Below are 26,586 nucleotides of genomic sequence, written 5' to 3'. Positions count from 1 at the left end.
CCTGGTTCTGGACCAGCTGGAGGCGTCGCACGCTGTACGCGGGCATACCACAATAAAGGGCGTTGCCGTAATCCAGGCGGGAGATAACCATTGCCAGGACTATAAGTTTGAGGGCGGGGAGAGAGAAGAACCGAGAGACTTTGCGAATGGTGCAAAGTGAGAGGAAAGACGAAGACACAACAGTGCTAACTTGAGAGTGAAGTGAGAGTTGGTGATCCAGTTTAAACCTAAGAGTTTTTACAGAGGGGGATGGAATTGGGGGAGAACCCAACGAAGGGGGGCCAAAAGGAAGAGATCCAGGGACTGTAGGTTTAATAGTGGCTACAAGGTCAGGGGCAAGCTGCTCCCCAGCACAGCCCAACAGCTTCTCAATCTTTAAACATACATATTCCACATAATACATCATAATACACCTTGAGTGTTTTACTTTGGAATAGGATGCCTAGAACACTCAACATCTCTCACCAATGCATAAGCACTGAACACTACACACCTCAACATCAAATCCAACTTGAAATTGGGGAAATAGCTAATAAAAATCAGTTTAATTTACCAATCCAGATCTGTGAATGACAGTTTAGGTTATATGAGGGAGGATACCAACTGCATCATGCAATTAGCCAAGAACCAATCAAATCAAGCATAATAAAAGCTCTACATGGGAAAATCCAAGATACAATCCCAGGCGACTCAGTATTGCCGATAATCAGCATGGAGACAAACAGCCCGGCAAACTCCCAGGTAAAAATTACAAACGTTGTGCATGGCACGGATCATGTACCAGTAACGGACAATTGTAGGTCAAAAAACAAGCGTTGTGCATGGCAGGGGCAACTACCAGAAATGGTCAATTGGGTTACGAGTTGGGGCATACTCAAAGAAAGTACTTAACCGCATGCGCGCTGCGGCGATTTTCGCGCTACGCAGCTTTTTTCAAAAAGCCGCGTTAGATGACGAGCTCAGCTCGTCATCAGCGTGCGAGCGGCGCAACTGATGACGAGCTGAGCTCGTCATCAGCGCCGAAGGGGTTAATGAACTCTAAGCAAGCCATAAATGCCCCAACATAAATGATCGACAACTACGCGAAAGAGTAGCTGTCGATCATATTTACCCCTGTCTATGTTACACGTGGGGACCATGATAACCTCAATAGAGGTAACATCTTGCGACTCTTAAATACTTTGCAAGTCCTACAAAATGTAAGATCAAATGACTTAGAATCTATAAGCTTTATTCAACTCAGTAAAAACGGAGGCAGAGAATCTAGATACACAGTATGGTCGACCATAGAAGTGACCAATGAAATTCTTAATCATGCAAACTAGGGGCGTGGCTTGGCGCCGGCAAAGATGGCCACCTAAAGGGAGAGCTCCGCCGGAGCCATGCCCCAAAAACCCTGAAAATCGGCAATAACTCCTGCATTGGTGGAGCAGGAGCACCCGCAGCGCTAGCGATCATCAGCCGCCCGACTGATGCACAAAAAAAACCTTTGGAAACGGCCTGAAATCGATTCGGTCCCGAGCTGCGACACTGGGTGGGGAGAGCTAACAGAGGCCCATCGTGGAGACTGGGGACTGGGCAGCAAATCCGCCTCTCTGTGGAGCTCCACTGCGGTGAGCCCTCGAAGGTACGGGCTTGCGGGTCCTCCCCACTCTTCCCCCTAGCCCCCAACAACGGCCTGCCGCTGATCGCTGATACAGTTTACACAAACCTCAGTGATTGCTGGGGGGAGGGCATGAGCCCGTGGCCTCTGCTGTTCCTGATTTCTGCCTGATCCGCCCATCAACCCGTGGTTTTTCCTTATTCCCACAGTTAAGGACACGCATACGAAAACTCTCAACCATTATTTCCAGGACCTCTAATGCTCTGTTGACTCTCCTACCATCCTCTGGGAGGCGTTCAAGACAGTCATCAGGAGGCAGGCACTATTGGCCATCGCTGGGTCGCGCAAAGAAAAAGTCAAAGACATGGCTCGTCTCGAGCAAGATCTCCTCCGCCTTGAGGAGGTAGTGGAGGAAGGGGAGGACCAAGACACCCTCCATCACTTACAACTGAAGACAAAGGAATACAAAGGGACCGACATGGCCAAAACCCTGGTGAGAGACAGAGATGGGCGACTCTATGACCAGGGGAACAAAGCGGGCAAACTGATAGCATGGTTAGATAAGAAAGAGAGGACAAACAGACTGGTCCCAGAACTCAAGAGCAGCTCTGGCGCTGTATTGAAAGAACCCCATGACATTGTTCTCGAGTTTAAAGACCACTATAGAAAGGTGTATCAAAGCAGCTCGGATTTGCCAGAGTTGGACTCTGCCGCACTTCTCGTAGATATCGCACTGACTTCCCTTACGGACTCAGAACGGGAATCATTGGACAATGCACTAACGAATGATGAAATTGCAATGGCAATCAGAAGTCTTCAGTCAGGGAAAGCGTTGGGCCTAACGGGCTGCCCATTATAAGCTTAAACCAGATAAGCTGGCCCCGTATCTCAGGAATATGTATGAGGACAGCAAGGACCATGGCCAACTCCAGCGTGATCAAAGTATCGCCACTTTGGTCACCATACATAAGGAAGGGAAGCAGAGGGATGAATGCTCTTCCAACAGGCCCATCTCCCTGTTAAATGCGGAACACAAAATCCTAGCTAAGCTGTTAGCAAGTCGACTAAAACAGGTAATATGCAAATTGGTGCATCCAGACCAGTCAGGCTTCATGCCTCATCGCAGCACGGTGCTCAACTTGCGAAGAGTACATGGAGTAATGGGGCGACTGGCCACTATTCAAGAAGATGCAGTAGTGGTCTCGCTGGAGGCCACAATGGTGTTTGATACGCTTGAATGGCCATATCTAATGGCAGTCCTCAAGAAGTTGGGCTTCGGCCCTAACTTCATGGTTTGGCTACAGCTCCTATATGCAGAACCATTGGCCCAAGTGGTAGTCAACAACAAGATGTCTGAGGCGTTCATCCTTGGCAGGAGAACTCGACAGGGATTTCCACTCTTGCCCTTTCTCTTTCCCTTGAGGCTCTAGGTGCTTGGATACTGAAAGACCCTTCCATCAGGGGGCTTAAGTGGGCAGAGGGGTGGGACGACCGTATCTCCCTGTACGCAGATGACATCCTCTTATATCTTGCCTCTCCCCAGAGATCCCTGCGAGTTGTCCTTGATATCTTCACCAGCTTTGGGAGAAACTCTGGTTATAGTATAAACTAGCAAATCGCTGTTGTACGTTCTACATAGAGACACTCCCTCCCTGCCATGGGGCTGTCCCATATTGCCTGCACCAGAGGGATTTAAATACCTGGGCATTTTCATCACTGCTGATGCCAAAATTCGCTATGAGCGTAATCTTCTTTCCCCATTCCAGAGGTTCAGACGCGATGCTGCGAACTGGAAAACGCTGCTGTTGTCACTATTGGGACATGCAGCACTTTTCTAGATGATGACCCTCCCACACTTCCTCTACGCCCTGCATAACTTCCCTGACCGGGTTCCGACTAGGTACTTCAATGACATTGAGAGCACCCAGAGGGACTTATTATGGGACGGTAGACCGCGTATAGCACTACACAAACTCACACTCGGATGGTACGATGGAGGCATAGGGCTCCCCGACATAAAAAAATACTACTGGGCCGCCCATCTGGCAGCCGTGAACCACTGCACTTTTCATATCGGAGACGACCCTGGTTACAGAATGGACAGGTGGCCACTCCCAGGGGGCAAATTTAACAGGGTGCTCTACTCCAGACCCAACAGGTACTCACTAACAAGACCCACAAAACACTCAGGCCAGCTCTGTCACATGGTTAATCGTAGGTTAGGCTGGGCCCAAAAGCTCACACTCACCACTCCATTATGGGACATTGAACAACTGGGCTCCCTCAGGAGGATAAGAGACTTTGATAGATGGGACCTAATTGGACTATCCCGCATCGGGGATCTGTGGGGAGCAAACGCATGAGTTGGCGGAAACAGAATAATTCAGATATCTACAAGTCCGACACTCCCTCCAAACTAATCTCCCCACAGGTTCTTCCCCACCGGAATCCTCCCAACTCGAGGATAGACTGCTTGATGGATACCTGCCAGACAAGGCCATCTCCTTCACTTACAAAAAACTCATTAACAATACACCGGATCCCCTTGTATCATTGAAGGGGCAATGGAAGAGGGATGGGCTAGAACTAGATGATGAAGAATGGCAGGAGGCAGTGTCTTCCTCTCGGGAACTTGCTATTTCATCTAGAATGCGACTTGTCCAACTAAACATTTTGCACAGAATCTAGATATCTGGTCCCAGACTGGTACACATGGGCAGGGCTAACGAGAGGCTGTGTAGGAGACAGAGCGGACTTGAGGGCTCCTTTATGCATATTATATGGGAGTGTCCGCTGATTCAGGAATACTAGAGAGAGGTGCACGAGTGCATGAGTACTGTCTGGGGAGTTGCGATTCGGCCCGAAGCCAAACCGTGCCTTTTGAATGTGTGGGAGCCCACGGACCTTAACAGCAAAGGCAAACTCTGGGCGACGCTTGACCAAATGGTGGCTAAAAGAAATATTGCCCTTCTATGGGGAGCGACTGCGCCACCTACACTGGGAGCCTGGAAGGCGGACATGGACTGGAGTATGATTAGGGAAAAATCTTTTTATGTTGCACAAGGCTGCCCCCAAAAATGGATGGCTGTCTGGGATAGATGGAATGTATATTGTGGCAATTTTGTGAACCCTTCCTTGATGAACCATCATCGCCTTGATTCTCATGCTATTGTGATATTCCGTTCTGCTGTGTATAATGTACTACAACATGTTTTGACCTAATTTTCAAGTTTTGTGTTGTCGCGACCCATCTCTAACTGTAATGTGGTGACCTGAATACTAGTTAATAAAAAACGGGATAAAAAAAAATCAAGCAAACTAGTTGAAAGCATAGATGGGACCTAATTGGACTATCCCGCATCAGGGATCTGTGGGGAGCAAACGCATGAGTTGGCGGAAACAGAATAATTCAGATATCTACAAGTCCGACACTCCCTCCAAACTAATCTCCCCACAGGGTCTTCCCCACCAGAATCCTCCCAACTCGAGGATAGACTGCTTGATGGATACCTGCCAGACAAGGCCATCTTCCTCACTTACAAAAAACTCATTAACAATACACCGGATCCCCTTGTATCATTGAAGGGGCAATGGGAGAGGGATGGGCTAGAACTAGATGATGAAGAATGGCAGGAGGCAGTGTCTTCCTCTCGAGAACTTGCTATTTCATCTAGAATGCGACTTTTCCAACTAAACATTTTGCACAGAATCTAGATATCTGGTCCCAGACTGGTACACATGGGCAGGGCTAACGAGAGGCTGTGTAGGAGACAGAGCGGACTTGAGGGCTCCTTTATGCATATTATACGGGAGTGTCCGCTGATTCAGGAATACTAGAGAGAGGTGCACGAGTGCATGAGTACTGTCTGGGGAGTTGCGATTCGGCCCGAAGCCAAACCGTGCCTTTTGAATGTGTGGGAGCCCACGGACCTTAACAGCAAAGGCAAACTCTGGGCGACGCTTGACCAAATGGTGGCTAAAAGAAATATTGCCCTTCTATGGGGAGCGACTGCGCCACCTATACTGGGAGCCTGGAAGGCGGACATGGACTGGAGTATGATTAGGGAAAAATCTTTTTATGTTGCACAAGGCTGCCCCCAAAAATGGATGGCTGTCTGGGATAGATGGAATGTATATTGTGGCAATTTTGTGAACCCCTTCCTTGATGAACCATCATCGCCTTGATTCTCATGCTATTGTGATATTCCGTTCTGCTGTGTATAATGTACTACAACATGTTTTGACCTAATTTTCAAGTTTTGTGCTGTGGCGACCCATCTCTAACTGTAATGAGGTGACCTGAATACTAGTTAATAAAAAACGGAATAAAAAAAAAATCAAGCAAACTAGTTGAAAGCATGGGGTATCCAGCTAGAGACTCCTTCTAGCACAATCAAGATCAAATATGCCAGCAAACCAACTAAAGCTTAAGGGAAGTATAAATCTGATTCTAAAAGCATCAGTCAGTCCTTTCTAATCATTCCTGAGGTGAGCCGTCCTGACCGAAATTAAATGTTGTATTGCGAATCATTTTTTACATACCCAACATGTAGTTCCATTGATGGGAATTGAACAGCATACATTTTCTGAAAATGAAATCTGCAATCTTTTACCATTACAAAGACCCACACTATCAGATCAATGGCCTTTAGGATAAAACCAGCATTTCTACCTCAGTAATTGGTACAGCAGCACGCCTGTAACGCAGCACAGCAAGTCTGCTTAAATGAGTTGGAAAACACGTATTGCATGCTAATAGTGAGGGCAACTTGACCTACAAATATCTGATGAGATTTGACAGTTTATCTAAAGAAAAATTCAGGAGTCACAGGAGAAGATTTTGGAATTTGGGCTAGTCCTTTAAATGACATCTTACCTTTTATGATGTGTATCAATACACTTCTGTTCAGCTGTATAAGTTTATGATTATATTCTGTACTAGAATGGCTCAGTCTATGGCAAATGTTGAACCGCTGCCTTTGTTTTATAAAGTGGAAATAAAGTTATGAAGTTATTGGTTTTTTTTAGTATAAAAGTCTTCACTGCCTTGCTTGTGCCCCTTACTTATTACATAAGCATCTGGACTTAAACATTAGTTTATTACTTTATTGCTTTACTGATTTGGATTAGCCCCTAGCATTTCATGTCACTTTACTGCATGCTTTAGCCCCTGCCTTTGAAAATCCCTTTGTTCGCTGCTTGAGCCCCTAGCCTTAAACAAGGCTTTTACCCACTTACTGTAGCCTTAAACATCCCTATGGCCATTTCACAATGTTGAACTATCTACAGAGGAGCCCTTGCAGTTGAAGGCCGTGCCCACGATTGCAGGTGATCCTTGGATCTAGGATTGCGGCAACCTCAATTAGAGACGCCTAAGATGCTAGGAAACCTCAAACCAGCCGGGAGATATTTATAACCATCTGAATATGAGCCTAATGAGTTGAAATCACAAGAATACATACTTTGCTACTTGCTATTCTGCATGAAATAGTGACTGTGTGTTTCTCTTTTCAAGGGACGCCGTGGTGCAGCAAATGCCAGAACAGAGGCTTTAAAGAAGAGAAGGAATGAACTCTAAGACTATGAACTTTACGAGTATAAAGACTAGAAATAGCTAAATTCTCATGCATCTGTCCTTGAACTGTCTGTATAGTCATACAAACTTGTATATACTCTCAGCAGACAAAGCACAATCTGAAGAAAACACAGTTCATATTTTTATTGAATACAAATTTAGCTTTTTCTGGCATTTTGAAAGTTGATGTATATCTTTAGATATGTGCCTGTTATCCAATATATTTTAAAGAAACCTGTTTACGTCTTCAATAAATACATGAATGAGGAAAACTCAGTTACTTTATTTGATTTTGATGGCTGAATGTTTTCCCACTTAGTTGACTAACAGGGTAATAAACAGTCAGTTTTATACAAAGAAAGCCTTAGTGGGCTTTCCTGGAAGATATGCTTAGTATCTCCCTATGCTATATCTGCTACAGGGCAGGAGCTTCAGTGATACCCAATTGCCTTCAAAGACATCAACATGCTCTGTTGTCAATGGTACAGTAGGCAAGGGTAACCTACACAAATGAAGCAGACCGCCTAAGGCAATAAGTTAGAGTGGCAAATTTGAGGAACAAATAGAAAAACATTATGTTGAGAAAAAAAACTGCGCCGCTGGTTTTATGGTATATTATACATCAGCATTCTTTTCATAATTATTGATTAGCAAAATGGGGGTTGAGGGCTGAACATATGGGTGTCTTTCCTCGCAGAAATGTAGATCAGTCCAGCCTTAATAGAAGGCTCTTTCAGGGATGTGTGGATGCTAATCCAACTCATTCACTAGGAAATCAAGGTTAAACTAACATTGCACTATTTCAGTTAAAAACTGGGCTTCCTTCTTTGTCATTCGCAATTTTATTGATCTGTATTTTAACTAAGATAGAACAACAGTCCAACTGGTAGGGTGTCACCCATGACCCATTCCTAAATAAAAACACTTTCTGACTGGAAGTAGCTATGGATCAAATCTCAGCTCCCCTACTCACGTAATGTTATAAGATTGGCCAAGATGATGAAGCCTCCTGAAGATTTGGAAGACATGAGATAAGAATGCAGTGGTGGAGGTCAGACGAGTTTTCAGAAAGGTAGAGGTGAGATTGTGAAAGGTACAGATGTTCATAGAATCGAATGGTGCTAGGTCCGTTGTCTAGGGCCTATGGAACTCGGGAGCGACCCGGCAACCCTTGTGACAACTATTGGCTGCTGTCTCTAAAACCATAGGGATCATAAACTCTCACACACTTAATGAATCAACAACTTCATTCTGTTTTTAATCTTATTCATTTCTGTAAAGAGTTTGGCTCGCTTGCTCGTTGCAATATGATGATGATATGGATGCCTAAACTAACTCAACTGCAACCTGAATTACCTCTTGCTCCCCAAATGTGGGCAGATAAGGAATTCAATGTGATCGGAATACATGCACTCACCCAAGAAATGCTTATTTTACTGAATGGGGAGCTATGATTGCAGTTTAGCTCACAAAGGTACTACACCATATCACCTCAATTAGTGTTTCTCTGTGAGTGACCCATGGGTGGCATCGCACAAAATGGCTATTTTACCATGAAAAGTAAAATACGGATTGAAGATATTGCAAATGAGAAGGAAGAAAAGATAATTTTTAACTACAGGATAACAAAACAAGCATTGGCAATGCAATAGGTCCCCCATTTGCTTGAGTTAGAACAATTGGAGTTGTGAATTAAAATGTATTTTACTCATGTGTTATGGAGTGTATGCATGTGGTATGTACTGGAATTATGTGAGTTAGATTGGAATTGTTAGTTGTGGAGTTATGAGGCGTGGACTTGATTTGTGGAGTGGAATTATGTGGCATGGTGTGCAGTCGAATTATATGGATAATAAATATGTGTTAATGAGTATATTGGAATTATATGGAGTGGGATTGTGTGTTATGAAGTGTCATTATATGGAATGGTATGTTGTGCAGTGGTGTGATATGTAGTGTAGTTTGTGTGGTGTGCTTTTGAATTTGGTGGCATGATGTGGAATTGTGTGTTATGGATTTCATATATGTGGTGTGTGTGTAATAGTATTGTTGAGGTGAAATATGTGGCTTAGTGTCAAATTATATGGTGAGTGGAGAACAGAAGGGGCATCACATAATCAGGAGACATAGGGACACAGTGGAAAGTAGATGTGGTGTAAGAAAAAGATTTCTGCATGTTAAAGAAATACATTTCTTTGGCTTTTTGAAAGAGTTTGCTTTATTTTACATGGTCTTGTTACATAATTTACATGGCAAACATTTTCATGGCTTAGCTCTGTGAATCTGTGTTTGTAAAACCCGCACTTGACACAAACAAAAAAAAAACCTGCACTTGACATGAATGAAAGCTCAACATTCGTTAAATTATGTCGCACAGGAAGAGCGAGTGTCTCGAGGCAAAGAGTGAGAGAAGGCAGCCATGTGAACGACAATTAGGAGAAGGCTGGATAGATGGGAAGAGGCGCGAGAGGGACGGAGGACTGGGCAATCAAGCTTAGGGGCATATTACCTAGCAATAGCGATATTTATCGCTAAGCAGGGTTAGCGGGAATAATTTTATCGCCGCGCTACGACCATTTTTATCGCTGAGATACCTTGCTATCATCAAGGTTTATCTGAGAAACAATAAAAATCATTCGAAATGCGCGAATATCGCTGGAAATACAGCGATATTCACACATTATCGTGACAATGCTCTTAGCCATGTTATCCACCTCCCATTGGATAATATGGCTAAGAACTGCTCTGGGCAGGTGTTAGCTAAGCGCGAATATTTCCCAAACTACGCCTTTGTAGGTAATAGGAGATAGCGATGTTAGCGACTGTTTTCAGTCGCTAACATCTTGGCACGCCCACTTTGCATGTCATTAGCGATAATTATCGCTGACATGCAAAATGGGCCCCTAAATGCCCGCTATCGCCTACAAGCTGTCGCTAACTGGTGTTAGCGACAGCTTGGTTATAGGGCTAAAATTATCGCCGCATTAGCGGGCAAAAATCTCGCTAAAGCGGTGATAATGGCCCTTGGTAATATGCCCCTTAGTTTTTTAATGTCTTTTTTACGAATGTGGGCTTGGCTTAGGAAGTGGAGCATCAGCTGCTTGCGTATAGGGTAATCTAACGCACTAGGGTTGGAATGCAGGCATTATGTACTCAGCTCACGTGCTACTCATAATTTTCGTATTATCATAAAAAAGAGGGTAATTACACCTGCAATGAATTGCTCTTAGAATGGACAGATGTAGGGTATGAAAAGCTAAACAACAAGTTATGAAGTAAACTTTCTTCGTCCTCCTTTTACCTCTCACACTAAACTGAGGAGAACGCTGAGTTGCCATGATTTACACGAACAGCGCTGAGACATGCAGTGCTCCGCATGTGGTGGTCTACATGCCACAAGTTCCAATATCAATACAGACTGCCCAGTCTTTCAAAACTCCGAGGCGGCAAGATAGGGTACCATTACATTGGGTAATATTAGTGCATGTCCATTACAGACAGAGTGGCAAGAGCACGCTATAAAGCATTATATATGGCATGTATTATTATTCTCTGCTACACACAGAAAAGCAAATGGTTATTTGTAAAGGAAGCTGTGAGTGTAAAAAACACTTTATACCGCATTCTTCCAGACAGTGTCACCGTGGCAATACTTCAAGAGTACGTGTAATAAACGCACATGCGTTTAGGTAGGGCTTTAAGAAGGCCGGGTCTGACCACCAGCAGTTATTTTCAGTGGGCCTCGAAACAGGTCTCTATCGGGCTCTATTTTCGGGCCTCGCAAAGGTAATCCGTTTTCTTTTTTGTAGTGGAGGTCAAAGCATGACGTCAGGACGTCATGCCAGGTGAGCCGCGTTGTAGGAGTAAAGTAAATCTTTTAAAGACAGCCATTTTCTCTCAGGATTTAATTTCTCTTTTAGCAGCGCAGGATAAACGTTGTCACTGTGCCAGCCTTGACTTTGTGGGATGAATAGGAGAGAGACGACCACAAGCAGCCTGCTCCAGCACAACCCTTTGTTAGACCCGGGATCCCTGGTTGGCTGAGGCAGGTACCTTAGGCCAAGTAGGGACCCACGTTCCAACGTAATGGAAAGGAAGGTTACCTTCTTAGATAGCCCTGCTCACCGCCTCGGTAGCTTGGCATGAGCGGATAGGCTTATCTTCAAGGCAAATGTGTAAAGTATTCGCAACCATGCTCACAATAATCCAATGATGACACCATAAATAGACTCCACACAAATTTTATAAAATGAGTATAAACTTTATGTAAAAAGATATACGATAAGACCACACGATATAAAACCAACATATGAGGTTGTATAATATTTCTCCTGGCCGGTTGTTAGGCCAGCCAGCCCTTTTAAGTTCTGGCGATGTCAATGAGCACTTCTAAACATTCTCCTGTACTCCTAACCAGATGTCATACAGTTCGTAATGCTAGAATCAGGTACTTTTAAAATGTAAAAATACTGGAAGGCTTAACATAGCAATCAGACACTCTGCAATGAAAAGAATGCAATGCGTAACGCACCAATCAATCACTCTGGAAGGTAAAAGAATACAATGTGTAATCCAACCCCCAGATATATCGTTCTGCAATAATAAGGCAATGCGTATACACTAATCAGGTAATTTGTTATTCAAGAATAATGCAATGCGCAATACGCTAATCAGGTAGTTCATGAACTGTTATGCAGGAACAAGGCGATGCGTCATACGACAATCAAGTAGTTTGTAATACAGAAATGCTGCAATGTGTCACGACTAGAGTGTGAACAATTTCTGGTGTACCGATACAATGTTTATGTACTAGTTGTATTGAATATGTTTATTTTGTATATGCACTCAATTCATTATTGTCAGAATTGTTTATGATTTATTTTAATCATGTTTGGATGTGCCAAAACCTTAGACAAGCAACAATGAGATGTGAAATCCTCATAATATGAAAAATGAACGTATGAATGAAATACAGGAGCTTCAGAATTTATTAAATGAAGCCCCTAGTCTTCTTTAAATAAAGAGCAGCTTGATTGAAATTCGAGTTCAGGCATTATTTGTTTATTTAACTCTAGTGTCCTGCCTGGTCTCGTAGGACAAAACCCCTCCAGTGTATAAAGAGCAATGTGTAATACGTCAGTCAGTCAGGTACTCCGCTCTCAGAAATGGAATACTACACAGTACACTCAGGCCCCGATCACCGGGCCTTAGACGGTCTCTCCGCCTCCTCTTCTGACCTTCAGTCAGCCTCTCACAGTTGCCTCCAACACAGTACAATGTGATTCCAATAGCAGCTTTGCACTCCCGCCCCTGTACCGCCACTCCCTTTGGCAATACGGGCAGCGACACCTGCTGAAGCAGAGGCTCGTGCTACCAACACAAGAGAGAGGCCGAGAGCATCTCCCTCCGAGCCCGCGCCACGCCCCAGGAGTCAACACACTTTACCTGGGGGGCGCAAACCCACTCCCCTCTCCTCGTCCAGCGGGTTGGGCCTCCAAGCAGCTTTGTGAAATGGTAACGGCGACTCAGGCCGGCAATTCAGCTCCTCCCGGACTGCCGGTCGGGCCGCTTCACTTACAAAGATCTCAGGCTGCCACAAAGCACACACACACACAGCGTTGCTGAGTCTTCCATCACTCCAGGTGCCCCCGATCACAGGCCAATCCTCCTGAAGCGTCACTGAGACTCACTTGCACAACAGGAGCCCACGATCACAGGCAGTTCTTACGAGGGTCTCAGACTGCAACAGGCATGCTCCCACAGTGCCGCTGAAACTCTCCTGGAAACTTTTATGTTCCTGTGTTTCCAAACAGGGAGCCAGCTCACCTCAGGCCCTTGAGGATAGTTACTTCAGGACACACTGAAGTAACCGCAAAGTCCTTCAAGCAGGGGGACACAGCACACAGCAAAGTCCTTTTAGCCTTTCCTTAGTTGAAACAGCAAACTGGAGGCCAGCCCCAGATCACACAGCAAGGGTCAGTCCTATCCTTCAGTCTTTTCAGTTGTTTCTTCCTTGGCAAAGATCCTTGTGACCATGAAGTCGCTCCAGTCTTGTTCACACTTGACCAAGCCATTCTCCAAAGAACAGGGGCTTCAGCTCTCATAGTGATACTCCTCGATGGCTTTGAAGTCTTTGTGCTTTGGGGGACACTGACCCCTGTTCAAACCAGTTCTGGGTGCCTCCCTGCCAGTGACACCCCTTTCCTTTGATTAGTGGGGGACTGGATTCTCAATTACTCAGCAGGAGATGAGCGAATTGTTTTATAGCGGCAACCCAGGCCTCTTCACTTCTAAGGGCTTCTCCTCCCCCTACACTCCAGATGCAGGTCAGCCTGTTGCTGTCTCACCTCCTCCCCTGAGTCAAGACATTCCCCAGATCCTATCGCATTCACATCCAGACAGTCAATCCACAGCCAGACAGAGACACACAGAAATGTTAAAGCACAAATCTCAGCCACTTCTAAAAGAGTGGCTTCTGAACACACAATGCAAACACCACCCTCATAAAAATATGTGTTATCACATTGTGAGTTCAGGCATACTAAACTTCACCTTTCCATCTTAAGCCCCTGCGAAGATAGGTTGGAAAACATATTACACAGCCTTCCCATTCTATCATATGGGCAATATGGCCTTTCCACAGTGAATCACAAAAATGGAGATTATTTCACTGTCAGGACATGACACACACCTTAGTACATGTCCTACCTTTTACATGCACCACAACCTGTCCAGGGGGTACACTAGACCTACCATAGTTGTGTCTGATGTACACAGAAATGGAAGGGTAAGGTCTGGCAAGTGAATGTACTTGACAGAAAAACATGGCAGTTTAGCCAAATGCGTGCAGGCCCTGCAATGTCAGGCCTGAGTTCCATTTTTAAGGCTACTTGTGTGGGTGGCACAAATAGTGCTGCAGGCCCACTAGTAGCAGTTGCATTACCAGCCCTGGCACACATAGTTCACTTTACAAGTGACTTCACTAAGAAAGGAAAATATACCAATCATGGACAACTAACTACCATTACTTTATACAGGGAACACTTACACTTTGACACTTTTTAGCAGTGGCAAAGTGTCCACAGCAGCTAAGCCAGTCAAAAATTGCGGAGGTAGAGGCAAACAGTCAGGGGTAATCATGCCAAGAAGTGCCAGGTCTGACAACCCTGCTCTGACCTTTCACACTGAGCGTCAAGGCTGCAGTGTAATCCAGCAACAAGTAAAGTGCAGAGAGACCCTGGACTTTATTCTTGACTTTTTTGCTTTAAATCTCCGTACTTCTTAGCACACTGTCTCTCTCACTTTTAAAATAATTTTGGATTCTATTGGGTCTTTTTCCACACTTTTTCTGATACTAGTATTTTTTGACACTGGGTGATAGATACCTCATGATATGATGAGCTTTGCTTTGACCCGAAGGGAGAGTGTGTTTAATTGATTTTCACATCCCCTTTTTTATAGTTTGGATAAAACGTCCTGATTTGGAAGTTACCTTACTTTGGGATCCGTGCCTGTCTCTGGATTATTGGGACTTTTTTTTTAAGCAGTGTTGTCTCTGTACTGTTTGTTTCAAAAGAAAGCTTTGTACATTCCTTTTGTTCTCCCCACTTGTGTTCTTGAACTACAGAGAATTGTATTTCCAGTGCCCTGAGGAAGGTGTTGGCTACAAGTTTGCCTTGACACCGAAACGCGCGTCGGCACCGTGCATGACTGAGACCCTTGGACAAGGGCTTCTAGTTAATGCCCAGATCCTATTGTCCACCCATATTACTTTGTTGTGGTCTCTGTCCTCGCTTTTTTTGTATATATGTATATATATTTATTGTATAAATGCTGGATGCAAGTTGGTTTGATTGAGTGAGTAGCTTTATGAATGTGAGTTTTTGCTTGTATGCGTCTGTAATTTGTTTTCCATTTGCTGATATCTCTGTTAGTGGGGACTAAATATCTTGATTTGTTTATGTCAAAAAAATTATCAAAAAATTATTATTATATATTTTTTTTTTGCGGTGTTTTATAAAGCGCGAACTAGACCCGAACCGAATCAGGTATCAGAGCGCTTTACATAGCACCAGTTACGTTACATGAGGACGGACACACATTCATTTTAGGCACGGGGAGATTAAGTGATTTGCCCAGAATCACAGGAGATTTTTGGCGTCGTTACCGAGACTCGAACCCAGATCCCCAGGTCCGAGGTCGAGCGCCCTAGCCGTTAGGCCAACTCCTCTATCTTGTTCCTTTTTGATTTCTTCTATTCAGCACAATATATGATTTGGATCCGTATTCTCTCTTGATCTGTTGATACATTGTATTTATGTATTCGAGCATATTGATTGTATCTTTAATAAATTTTGCCTGTTTTTGTATCTTGTTTTCTCTCTATATATTCTGTATCACACTTTCTCTTGGGTCATAGATAGTTGTTGTGTCTTATCATCTCTGAGACGTTTCCATGCTCTACTACCATCAGAAGGCAGGTGACACCCTTTCCTTGCTATTGTGAGGTTAAGTCTTCCTTGCAGAGAGAGGAACTAGTCTGCGTGATCCTGTCCCAGCCCTAACAGCACCATTCTTGGAAAGTGGGTTATTGGTAGGGGAAAATGTAGGTCTGCCATTGGCAATAAGACCACTAACCCATGGTAGGACTCAGCATTGGTCTTAGAAAATTATTTCTATGCTCAACCCTTGGTAGCTTGGCTGCGAGCAGGCAGGCAAGCTTAACTTCAAAGACAGGTATGTAAAGCATTTAAAAACACAATTTCAGTGAATAATCAAGATACGTCACATAATAAAAATCCAATTTATAAAAATAGGACATTTTTTGTCATTAAAATGACACCAAAGCTACAAAAATCCAATGTAGGGAACCGGAGATATGAATGTTCAAAGATTTAATAAAAAATAGAAGATTATAACACCATATTGTGATACCTGCTCGCGATAGACCGCGCCAAAGTCAAAGTTACAGGCCGGGCACGATGGAGCCCTGAGCGGCTACAGATCGCGGCAGGTCCCTGGTCTCAGTTTCTACCTTCACACTTAGAAACTTTTCTGGAGCTTTTCTTCCCGAGTTCCCTCGACGCTCCAAGAAAGTCCGGTAACCTTTTCTACGAGTGGACTTAGAAAATTTTTGGGAGCTTTTTCTCACGGGGTCTCTTGATGCTCTTCATGTAGCCGGATCCAGAGAGGGTTCTCCAGCTTCAGATTTCTTCTACTCCCGGTCAATCTCTGGAAGCGAGACAAACGGAGCTTTTAGCGGGACAAACCTGCATAGCTTGGCCAGCTTCCCGGTGAAGGCAGGAGGCCTGGCTGGCCAGGTTCAGCCGGTCCCTCTATGGAGCTTTTTTTCAAGGTTGCTCCAAAGTTCTCCAAATTTCTCTTCCAGGAGATCCTCATCAATAGTCATAAGCACATGATTATTCCCGCCCATGCGCGGTACCCCGGAAACATATATGTGGAACCATATATGTAGCTATATATATATATATATATATATATATATATATATATATATATATATATATTTCCACAAGTCTCGAAACCCAGCTTAGCATCCGCTTCTGCTGATTGACGAGAATTCGAAAAAAGCCACAAACTCGGTGATTCTCGTTCCAGTGAGTTTTATTGTGTATTCAAACGCCCACCAGTCGCCATGACGCGTTTCGCCTCAGCCGAGGCTTGATCACATGTCATGTCAAGAAGAAGGAAGTGACATATATAGTGTGATAATCACATGGGCAGTACTTCCACTTTTAAAATTTAAAGGGATATACACCAATTCACAGTTAATGGAGAAAACAAAGTTTAGAGCATAGTGCTCTGCATTATTTGTTGGTTCAAAGTGCATTATCAAGGCAAAAACGACATTTCATCACATATATCCATTTTGCTAATCGCTTTACATAGATATTGTTCAGGGTAAGAAGGTATGCATATATATAAAAGGGAAACAACCCAATAAGAATATTCAATACAAAATGAAAAGAAAATAAAATTCTATTTCCTTAAAAATATGTATAGATCCATATTCTAATTTCATATATTTACACCCTATTTACAAGTATTACATTGACTCTAGTTTGCCACAAAAGACAGACTAAATCTAGCCCTTTTGTTACCTTTAGTGGGTATAAAAACCCTTGGCATATTCAGGTCATTAAGTATAAAATTGCAACCTTCAATTCATATGTTTTAATACCTAACCCTGTTCAGTTATAATCTGATTAACTGTCAGAACAATATCATTATTTAACCGGAGCCAAATCTCAATTCCCCATTATATCAGCTAAAATTCACGTTAACACCCATTTCTACTATGTACTTCCTCGGGGGTCATTCAATTTTAAATAAAGTGACAGTGCATTAAAATTGTACCTATTATTCAAATAGGAATACAAGTATTCAGAGGCTGCCTGATGTACATATTTACATATAATTTCATTTAGCTCAAACGACAACCGGTGTCCTGCAGGAAAATTCTTAATGGGAACCATAGATCATCCAAGACATGTGTAAAGGTCCTCACTATGGTTCAATCCCCCAGGCTGTTTACTATTTAGTTCGAGGATGTAGCGCGTTTCTAAGAGACGGAGTTTCCCATCTCTATCTCCTCCCCTCTTCAAGGGTAATACAGTATCAACTAAATAGTACTTTAAAAGATCTGCATTACTTTGGTGATGTTTCTCAAAGTGTCTGGCCACGGGGTATGCCTGGTCTTTCCCAATAATCGCTCGTAGATGTTGGAGGATGCGCTTGTGGGCCGGGAGACGAGTACTCCCCACATATTGTAGGCCACAAGGACACACTAATACGTAAACAACATATTCGGTCTTGCACCCCAATTTCTGTCTAATGGCAACAGGAGTGTCATGAAAGGGACTGATAAAGTGGGTCTTATTTATGCCATGTTTACATGCCTTGCAGCTCTGGCATTTCTTAAATCCGGTGATGCGTTCCCACCATTTTTTGGGAGCGTCCATGGTGCTACTGACAATGGCATTGCCTAGTGATGGAGATTTCCTAAAGGTGATATCAGGTTTGTTCTTAACCAGATTTCCTATTATGGGATCACCCCGAACCAGATTCCAATTCCGTGAAAAGATCTTACGTATTTCACTGTGTTGTTGACTATAAGTAACAATGGCTCGACACTGTACTCTCTCCTTAACTATAGGCTGAGTCTCAGCTAAGTCACTGCTATCCACTAGATAAATTCCTAGTAGTTGCTCTCGGGTAAATTTGTTAGTTTTGGTTATGGCAACTTCCACTACCTTTTTACTGTACCCCCTCTCCAAAAAGCGTGATCTACACTGCTCCTGGGCTAATCTGCATTCAGACTCAGTACTGCAGATACGTTTAATGCGCAGCATCTCCCCATACGGGATGCTGCGTATTAAATGTTGGGGATGGCTGCTTGACGCATGTAACAACGTGTTACCGGCAGTAATCTTTCTATGCAATCTCGTCTCCAATTTGTTGTTCTGTCTATCAATGTAGACTTCTACATCCAGAAACTGCACTGAAATATCACTAATTGACGATGTAAATTCTAAATTCACATCATTGGTATTAAGTTTAGCAACAAATTCAACAGCACTGTCCATTGAACCACTCCAGACAAAAAACAAATCATCTATATATCTGAGGTATAATTGAATATTTTGTTCAACGATAGTTCTGTGCTGTCCCATAAGGGTCTGCTCCTCCCACAGCCCCATGTGAAGACACGCGAAGCTGGGGGAAAAGCAAGACCCCATGGCAACCCCCCTAAGCTGTTGATAGGCTTGGCCACCAAATGAAAAGAAATTTTGCTGCAAACAAATTTGTAACATCCCCATGAGCATTCTGTTGTGTTCAATATCATGCATAGGACGTTTATCAAGAAAAAATTGAACTGCCTTCATGCCATCCATGTGTCTTATGGAGGTATAGAGAGAACAAATGTCCAGTGTCATCAATATGTAATTCTCTTTCCACTCCAGTTTCGACAATTTGCACAAAAAGTCAGTGGTATCTCTTATGTAAGAGTTCAGTCCCTTCACCCACTCCTGTAAAAAATAGTCAATATATCTTGAGAGGTTTTCTGTTGCGCTGCCAATCGCCGATATAATAGGCCTGCCAGGTGGGACCCGAGGATCCTTGTGGACCTTCGGCAGAAGGTAAAACGTGGGTATCACAGGAAATTCCTTTTTTAGAAATTTTAGTTCGTCTAATGTGATCAGCCCACTGCTCCGCCAGCCAATAAGTTTGCCATTGAGTTCGTTCCAGGCTGCTCTAATCACGGTGATGTTGGTTTTGCGGTAACAGGATGTATCACTTAATTGTTTAGCTGCTTCTGCTAGATATAGCTCACGCCCCCAGAGGACGATATTACCACCCTTGTCCGCCTGTTTCACCACCAACCCCTCGTTGGTTCTCAATTTTTTGATTAGTAAGTTATAGCACTGGTTCTGTCTTGCAATGGCCTGGCTCTTCTTATTTGTACTGATGTATAGTTTTTTTAGGTCCTCCACTATTAGTTCCTGGTAGATGTCCAGATTGTCATGGACAGAGATTGGATTAAAAGTGGATTTGGGCTTGAAAGACGTTCTTGCTATTTCATGCCCAGGATTTAGATTAGGCGTGATAAAGGGTATTTCAAATGATGGTTCATTTTGCTCATTTTGTAATTCCCAAATATCTTCAAAGGAAGGAGCATCCCCTGCTGAAAGAGACATAGGATTAATATTGGATTCCAAAGTGGTTAGTTTATTGGCTTTGCTTGGTCTAAGCCGATGGAACTTGGTCAATTTCAATTTCCTTATGAATCTGTAGGTGTCCATGCGAGTTCCTGCATAGTCAAACGCTCGTGGTGGACAAAAGGACAAGCCCAGACTCAAAATCTTAGTTTCCTTGGGTGTTAGGACGATATCAGTCAGATTAATTATTGAGGGGGACCCTGCTGGTTGCCCCGTTTCTTGTTCGCCCATTTCCTTTGGTTCTGTTTCCTGTTTGCACCCCCACCTCTTTTTGTGGCTTCGTCTCCGCTCTGCCCGCTTGCGGTTCGCCCTTGTCCTGCTTGAGTGAATTTCACTCTCGGGCGCAAAGTCTCTCTTCTTGCCTCGCAAAGGCGCTGAACCTCCTGTGCAGGCGTTAGTGCGGTAAACCCCAATGGGGTATTTTGTTGGCCCCCATCAGAGTCATTTCCCTCAGTAGAACTCAAACTGATGGAAGAATTAGCGCTGACATTACTGTTCAATACATTTCCAGCACCCCCCGCTCCTGAGTGACTTCCCTTATTCTCAAACTTACGGGCAAAAGTAAAAATATGGCCATTAAGGTAGTCCAATCGGTCCCTTTCAAACTTGAACGCTTTGCGTTTTTTTATGATTTCTTCCTCTTTAGCAAGTCGAGAGTCCATTTCTTCTCTCATTTTTTTCATTACCGCATCACTCTCTCCTAGTGCGGCTAATTCCGCCTCCACAAGTTCAACCTCTTTTTGTATCTTCGCTCGGTCGCTTTCCGCAAATTCAACAAGAATCACCATTAATTTCGCCGACCAGTCTAAATTAGTCACCGCCCATTTTTCAAGCATTAGTGGGTCGGGACTGTCATAGCTCGGTGCAAGTGTAATCCTTAAGCCACGCGGTACGCGGCCAACCTCAAGATACATAGACAGCGATTTATTCTCCCACCATTTAGACATTTCTTTTTTCATAAGTTTTTCCAACTTACGAAATAAATCCCGTGCATTGGGTGTAGTCGAACTTGCAGTGTCACTCGGCAATGTCGGAGCTGTTGCTCCCCCAGCCGGGGGGACAAAAACAGATAAGGCAGCCTGCTCCCTGCTTCTTAACACGGTGGCAGACATGGTGAAGTACGGCGTAATTATATTACTGCAAAACGAGACGAACTCCGCCACAAGAGAACTCTCTCGCAAAGCAACAAAGTTCGTACACACTCCTCACTGCACGTTCCTCAAGCAAATAAACTCCCAGCCCGGATGCCGAAATACCTCCGTTTTTCTTTGATATCCCAGCTCCTCCAGCCAGAGTCCACGTGTGCTTGTCTCGCAGGGGCTTCTCGCGGCTTCCTCCACTCCGGAGTCAAAAATCCGGCTCCTACACAGGAACCTCTGCTTCCTGCCGCTTCTCGCCACAGATAGAGGAGGGGCTTTTTCCGTACCCTAGAAGCCTCCGGGTACAAATATTTCCACAAGTCTCGAAACCCAGCTTAGCATCCGCTTCTGCTGATTGACGAGAATTCGAAAAAAGCCACAAACTCGGTGATTCTCGTTCCAGTGAGTTTTATTGTGTATTCAAACGCCCACCAGTCGCCATGACGCGTTTCGCCTCAGCCGAGGCTTGATCACATGTCATGTCAAGAAGAAGGAAGTGACATATATAGTGTGATAATCACATGGGCAGTACTTCCACTTTTAAAATTTAAAGGGATATACACCAATTCACAGTTAATGGAGAAAACAAAGTTTATATATATGCCATAGCAATGCCGAGCAATGTTGTAAGAAATTCCCTTGTATATGAATACATTCCAATAAAGAAGGGAGAAAGAAAGCATTTGAAAACTGCTTTAATATACAGCAGAAATCACGATCTTGCAAGGAAGAATGAAAAACATTGTCAGCACATAGGCTGCATTGCAGAAAACCTTAGTGTAGAAAGCTATAAAGCTAACCCACAGAAACACACAGAATTAACTGGCACTGTGCCTTTAAGGCAGCCATGACCCCTAGCTTCCCACCATGCCTCAGAGGTGACAGTTAGGTCAGTTGTTCTTTCCAACTCCTTCTGTCAGTCAGGATCCTAGTTACCTCAGCTCTAACTTTTTTCTGATTTCTGTCAGAAAATACTTGTCAAAAGCTCTTTACTTCGACGTCTTTTTGTTGTTGAAGTATATCACTGCTATTTTTAAGAGAGTTGAGCTATCTTTCAGTCACAAATGCCCTCTCTTTTTGACTCTTGCCCTGCCTGTGGCAAGAAGAAGGCTAAAACAGACTCCATCCTGTCTGTATTCTCTGCCTTCCTTCTGGTCATAATTCCAAGATCTGTCAGCATTGCCAGCTGCTGTCCAAAAGAACTCTTAAGGACAGGGAGAGGATTCGCCTCTATTGGCTGGCTGAGTAGGGAAAGACTCCTGCGAGAGGCAGGTCTCCAATGAAGAAGAGGAAAGAGAGAGCCACTGCTCTATCTAGAAGTAAGGTTCCAGTCTGTTCTCCATCGGCGTCGGGCGCGGCGCCTCAAATACCTTCATCGGCAACGAAAAGGTCGACGAGAAGACCATCAACGGCGGGCTCGCCGTCGAGAGAACCCCGGTCGTCGACGAAGAACACAGGTATGCCAGATCCTCCGCCATCGGCAACCCGGCGACGATCGGTGTCAAGGAGTCACTCTCCGTTGGTGCGGGCTCGCCCAATGTCGAGAAACAGATCTCCGTCATTGAAGCAGACATCTCCGTTGCCATCAACCAGGCAGCAGTCAACGTCTAGACGTGCCTAGTCACCAGAGGCCAGGCACTCATCGCCTCAGTCGTCGTCCAAGCGACGTTCGACATCGAAGGCTCGATCTTCGCTGACGTCGAGGAAAGATTCGATGTCGAGACCCAGAGTGAAATACACCACACATCGTTCGACGTCGAGATAGCGGTCTCCGTTGACGACAAGAAGTGTCCCGATCTCGACTCCACTGACTTCCAGTGAACTGTCAGCGTCAACAGAGAGATCTAGCAAACATCAAGAAGCCACGTCGAACGACATTTCTCCGTCCATCCATTCTTCATTGGGGTCTCCTGCACGCTCAACGTCAAAGGCGAGGTCTGTGGGCTCCAGACATTCAACGTCGCACCATACAACGTTGAAGCGCACGGAGAGGTCGACGTCGAGGAGACGATCAGACTCAAGGGACTCACCAGTGATGGTGACGAAGAGCCAGTCGACATTGCAGCACTCTCCATCGCCGTCATATTGCTCGTCAATATGCCAATCATGCTCCAGAAGTCGCAGAGAGTCCTCTCATTCTATTCGGAGCTCATCCCAGATGATTGTGTCGTCGCTCAGTCCTACTCATTCGCCTAAACCTCCAAGATCACCTCCAAGAGGCTCTCCAAGGAGACAGCGATCTCCTTCAATCCATATTTCACCCAGATGACTCCAACCTCTCCATCATTGGCAGATAGAACCCTCAGGCCACGCCCAGCAGACTACAGACTATTCCAGTCTACTGCATAGATCACCGTTACAATGTCTCATGCAGGAAATGGACAGGTGCCCCACCACTAGGACCGCAGGTCGACTCAGGGTCATTGCAAGAGGCGGCGAACACCATCTTGGTCCTCTTCTTTGATGCACTCATCCAAAAGGGACTACTTATCTACTCTTACGGATAGTCCTCCTTCTAGGGTATCACCTATCGATGATGAGAACACCTTTCACGATGTTCTTGCCAGAGGAGCACAAAAGATGGGCATAGCCATGTCAGCTCTGCAGACCACCACGTCCATCATTTTTGAGACCCTCCATCAAAGGTCTGCGACTAGCCCATTGCTTCCTTTGGTCCCTGGTATCATTGAGCCAGTGATGCACATCTTCCTTACTCCATCATCGACTAAAGCAGCTCCAGCTCCGATCCTGAAAAAATATAAACCGGCTGCATCAGATTCTCTTTTTCTGAAATTGGATCCACCACCATACTCTATCATTATTGCAGCAGCAAAGAAGACACACACAGTTGCGCCTTCGTCCTCTGCTCCTCCAGATAAAGAAAGTAGAGCACAGGATTCTTGGGGAAGGAAGGCTTGCGGCTCTGCAGCATCTTCTCTTCAGGTGTCTAATGCTGCGGCTCTACTGGGCCATTATGACAGGTCCTTACGGGATTTACTGGAGCATTTCAAAGACAAACTCCCAAAAGAGGATCAACAGGATTTCTCTGAGATTCTCCAGGAAGCGGCGCTGGTGGCCAACCAGGTAATCAGCACTGCAGCTGATGGGGCGTCTTTGGCGGCTCACTCCTATGCACATGGCATTTGTGCACGAAGATCTTCCTGGTTGCGCCTGACAGCATTGAAAGCGGAGGCACAGCAACGCATCTTGAACCTCCCGTTTCTGGCACCTCACTGTTCGGATCATACACAGATGAGGAAATGGCCAGAATGAAAGACGAGTTGGATACCTTAAATGCTGTGGGCCTGCAGAAGAAAAAGGAGTTTAAATGATGCTACAGGCCCTACAATAGGAAAAATTACCAACAGAGGGTTCAAACCCCTCATTGGTCAGAAAAAAAGCAGAACAAATCCCAGTTCCAAGGCCGTCGTTCCTTGAGCGGAAGAGGAGGACACCAACAGCAGTCCTCTTCCGCAGCAAAAACACCAGGGAAGCAGTGATTTTGTGCTTCTTCTAGCACCATTGAACACTCCAGTGGGAAGAAGTATCTCAAACTACTGTCAAGAGTGACACAACATCACGGGGGCGTGGCTAGCCAGCCAGCATGGCGGACGTGTCCATGTAGAGCTCCAGCGCTTTGCCCCTATTTATCCTGAAACTTACCCTGTGGAGGTGCTTTCATAGCCCAAGCTGCACGGAACCGGTGTGGAGGCACAGCAGGGAGCCTGTGGAGCAGAGCGGGTCCCACATCGGGGCTGTGGCCGTGAGAGCGGAGGCCGCCGGCGGGCAGTAACACTGCGGCCTGCGTCGGAGTGGCGCGAAAAGCGTCTGACGGCCATTGGGGCTGCCGAGCACCGCTGTGTGGCGTGGAGTGCTGTTCGGAGCTCAGGCGGCCTGTACACCCTACACAGGAGCTGCGAGGAGACGAGTGAGGAGAGGCTGCTGGCCGCGATAGTTGAGCGGCGTATCGTGCAGACCGGGGAGCGGTGACTCCTGTACTGGCCGGGGCTGGGACCTGGTGCCGCCACCTGTGGAGCCTAGGAGCGGCGGAGGCCCGTGGGCCCCCTGGGCATGGCGCGGCTGACAGGCAGAGACGGAAGGCTGAGCGGGTGAGGAGAGGGGCCTGGGGCGGACCGCAGGAGCCCTGTGGCAGTGTCTCACCACCTAGTGGAGCTGAAGAGGTGGCGGAGGAGACTGGCGGCTTTGGACGTCAGACTGAGTGCTTGTGCCGCTTGTGAAACGTGTCGGCTGGGCGGCACGGCAGACTACGGGCCACGTCGTCCTGGATCGGCGGCAGCGTGGGGAGACCTGTGCCCGGGGCCTGAGTCACCCTACATCGTAGAGGAGCTCCAGGTGCGTGGCTAGGGTCGAGGGCTGCATCAGTGGAGGCCGCAAAGAGGGGCTGCCCAGGTGACAGAGACAGACTGCGGTGATCGTGCCCGGGCCTGAACAAGTGCTGTGCTGTGCTGTGTGGGCTGCGGAGAAGAGTGGTAACCTGCGGTTGGCTGCGCTTGGCCCCCTCGGGCTGGGATCCTTGGGACAGAGTTGCGAATCTACAAATCGGCCCGCTGGACCCGGGCGCCATTTTGATGCTGGCACCATTATAGCTGATGCAGATCCTTAGGAGGCAGCCCCTGGAGCGAGATCGGCGCAGGACAAGTTGGACTCAGCTGCGGTGGCGCTGTGATCAGTGCTGCCGGGGGAAGCCGGCGTGGTGTGGCGGAGGCCTGCTGGGTGCTCCGGGGCAGCCGCTTGTGGTACGTGTCGGCTGAGCAGCGCAGCGGACTATAGGCCGCGTCGCCCCGGATCGCCGGCACGCAGAGAGACCTGTGCCTGGGGCCTGGAGCCCGAAACATCTCACATCGCCCCAGGTGCGTGGGGCCGAGGGTTACATCAGCAGAGGCTGCACAGAGGGGCTGCCCAGTGGACAATGGCGGTCTGTGGTGGTCGTACCAGGGCCTGAAAGAGTGCTGAGTGAGACATTGTGCTGTGTGGGCTGCGGTGACGAGGGGTGTCCTGCGGAAGGCTGCCCTCGGCGCCCTCGGCGCCCTCGGGCTGAGACCCTTTGGACAGAGTTGTGCACATGCAAATCGGCGCACTGGACCCGGGCGCCACTTTGTCGCTGGCGCCATGTTCGCTGGTGTTGTTCCTTAGGAGGCCGCCCCTGGTGCGTGATCGGCGTTGCGCCTGGGGAGGGCACCGGGCGCCCATGACTGCGCCGGACAAGTTGGAATCCGCTGCTGCAGCACTGTGACCTGTGCTGCCGGGAGACACTGAAGGGGTGCAGTGGTGGCTCATTGACGTGGTGACACTGATGTAGAGGCCTCTGGAGAGTCGGCGAAGACTTACCCCTGCTGGAAAATGCTGTGCAGGTCAGTCAATTGTCAGAGGCACCCTTGTGGCAGACGCGGGCTGTTGGGCGCTGGAGCCTGGCCGGCGCTGGCGCTTGGTCCGGATCGGCGACCCTCCTGGCCGCAGCCGGTGGCACTGGACTGGTAAAGTGTCCTCTCCTCGGGGACTCTGGTGGGG

The 26,586-nt window shown here is 46.1% G+C and overlaps 1 protein-coding gene across 1 annotated transcript in view; it reads left to right on the top strand.

Moving 5' to 3' along the window:
• The window catches only part of LOC144802321 (HORMA domain-containing protein 1-like), a 1,664,778-nt gene extending 1,657,328 nt beyond the window's left edge, over positions 1 to 7,450 (top strand). Inside the window, exon 15 of the mRNA XM_078671804.1 lies at positions 7,119 to 7,450. Coding sequence (XP_078527930.1) covers positions 7,119 to 7,181 — 63 coding nt within the window. The 3' untranslated portion in view covers positions 7,182 to 7,450. The remainder of the gene's footprint in view (positions 1 to 7,118) is intronic.
• The last annotated feature ends 19,136 nt before the right edge of the window (positions 7,451 to 26,586 follow it).

The sequence above is a fragment of the Lissotriton helveticus genome, chromosome 1_2 (genome assembly GCF_964261635.1).
Source record: "Lissotriton helveticus chromosome 1_2, aLisHel1.1, whole genome shotgun sequence".
NCBI lineage: Eukaryota > Metazoa > Chordata > Amphibia > Caudata > Salamandridae > Lissotriton > Lissotriton helveticus.
Note: the sequence above shows the minus strand (reverse complement) of the source record. Positions and strands in the feature narration are given on the sequence as shown.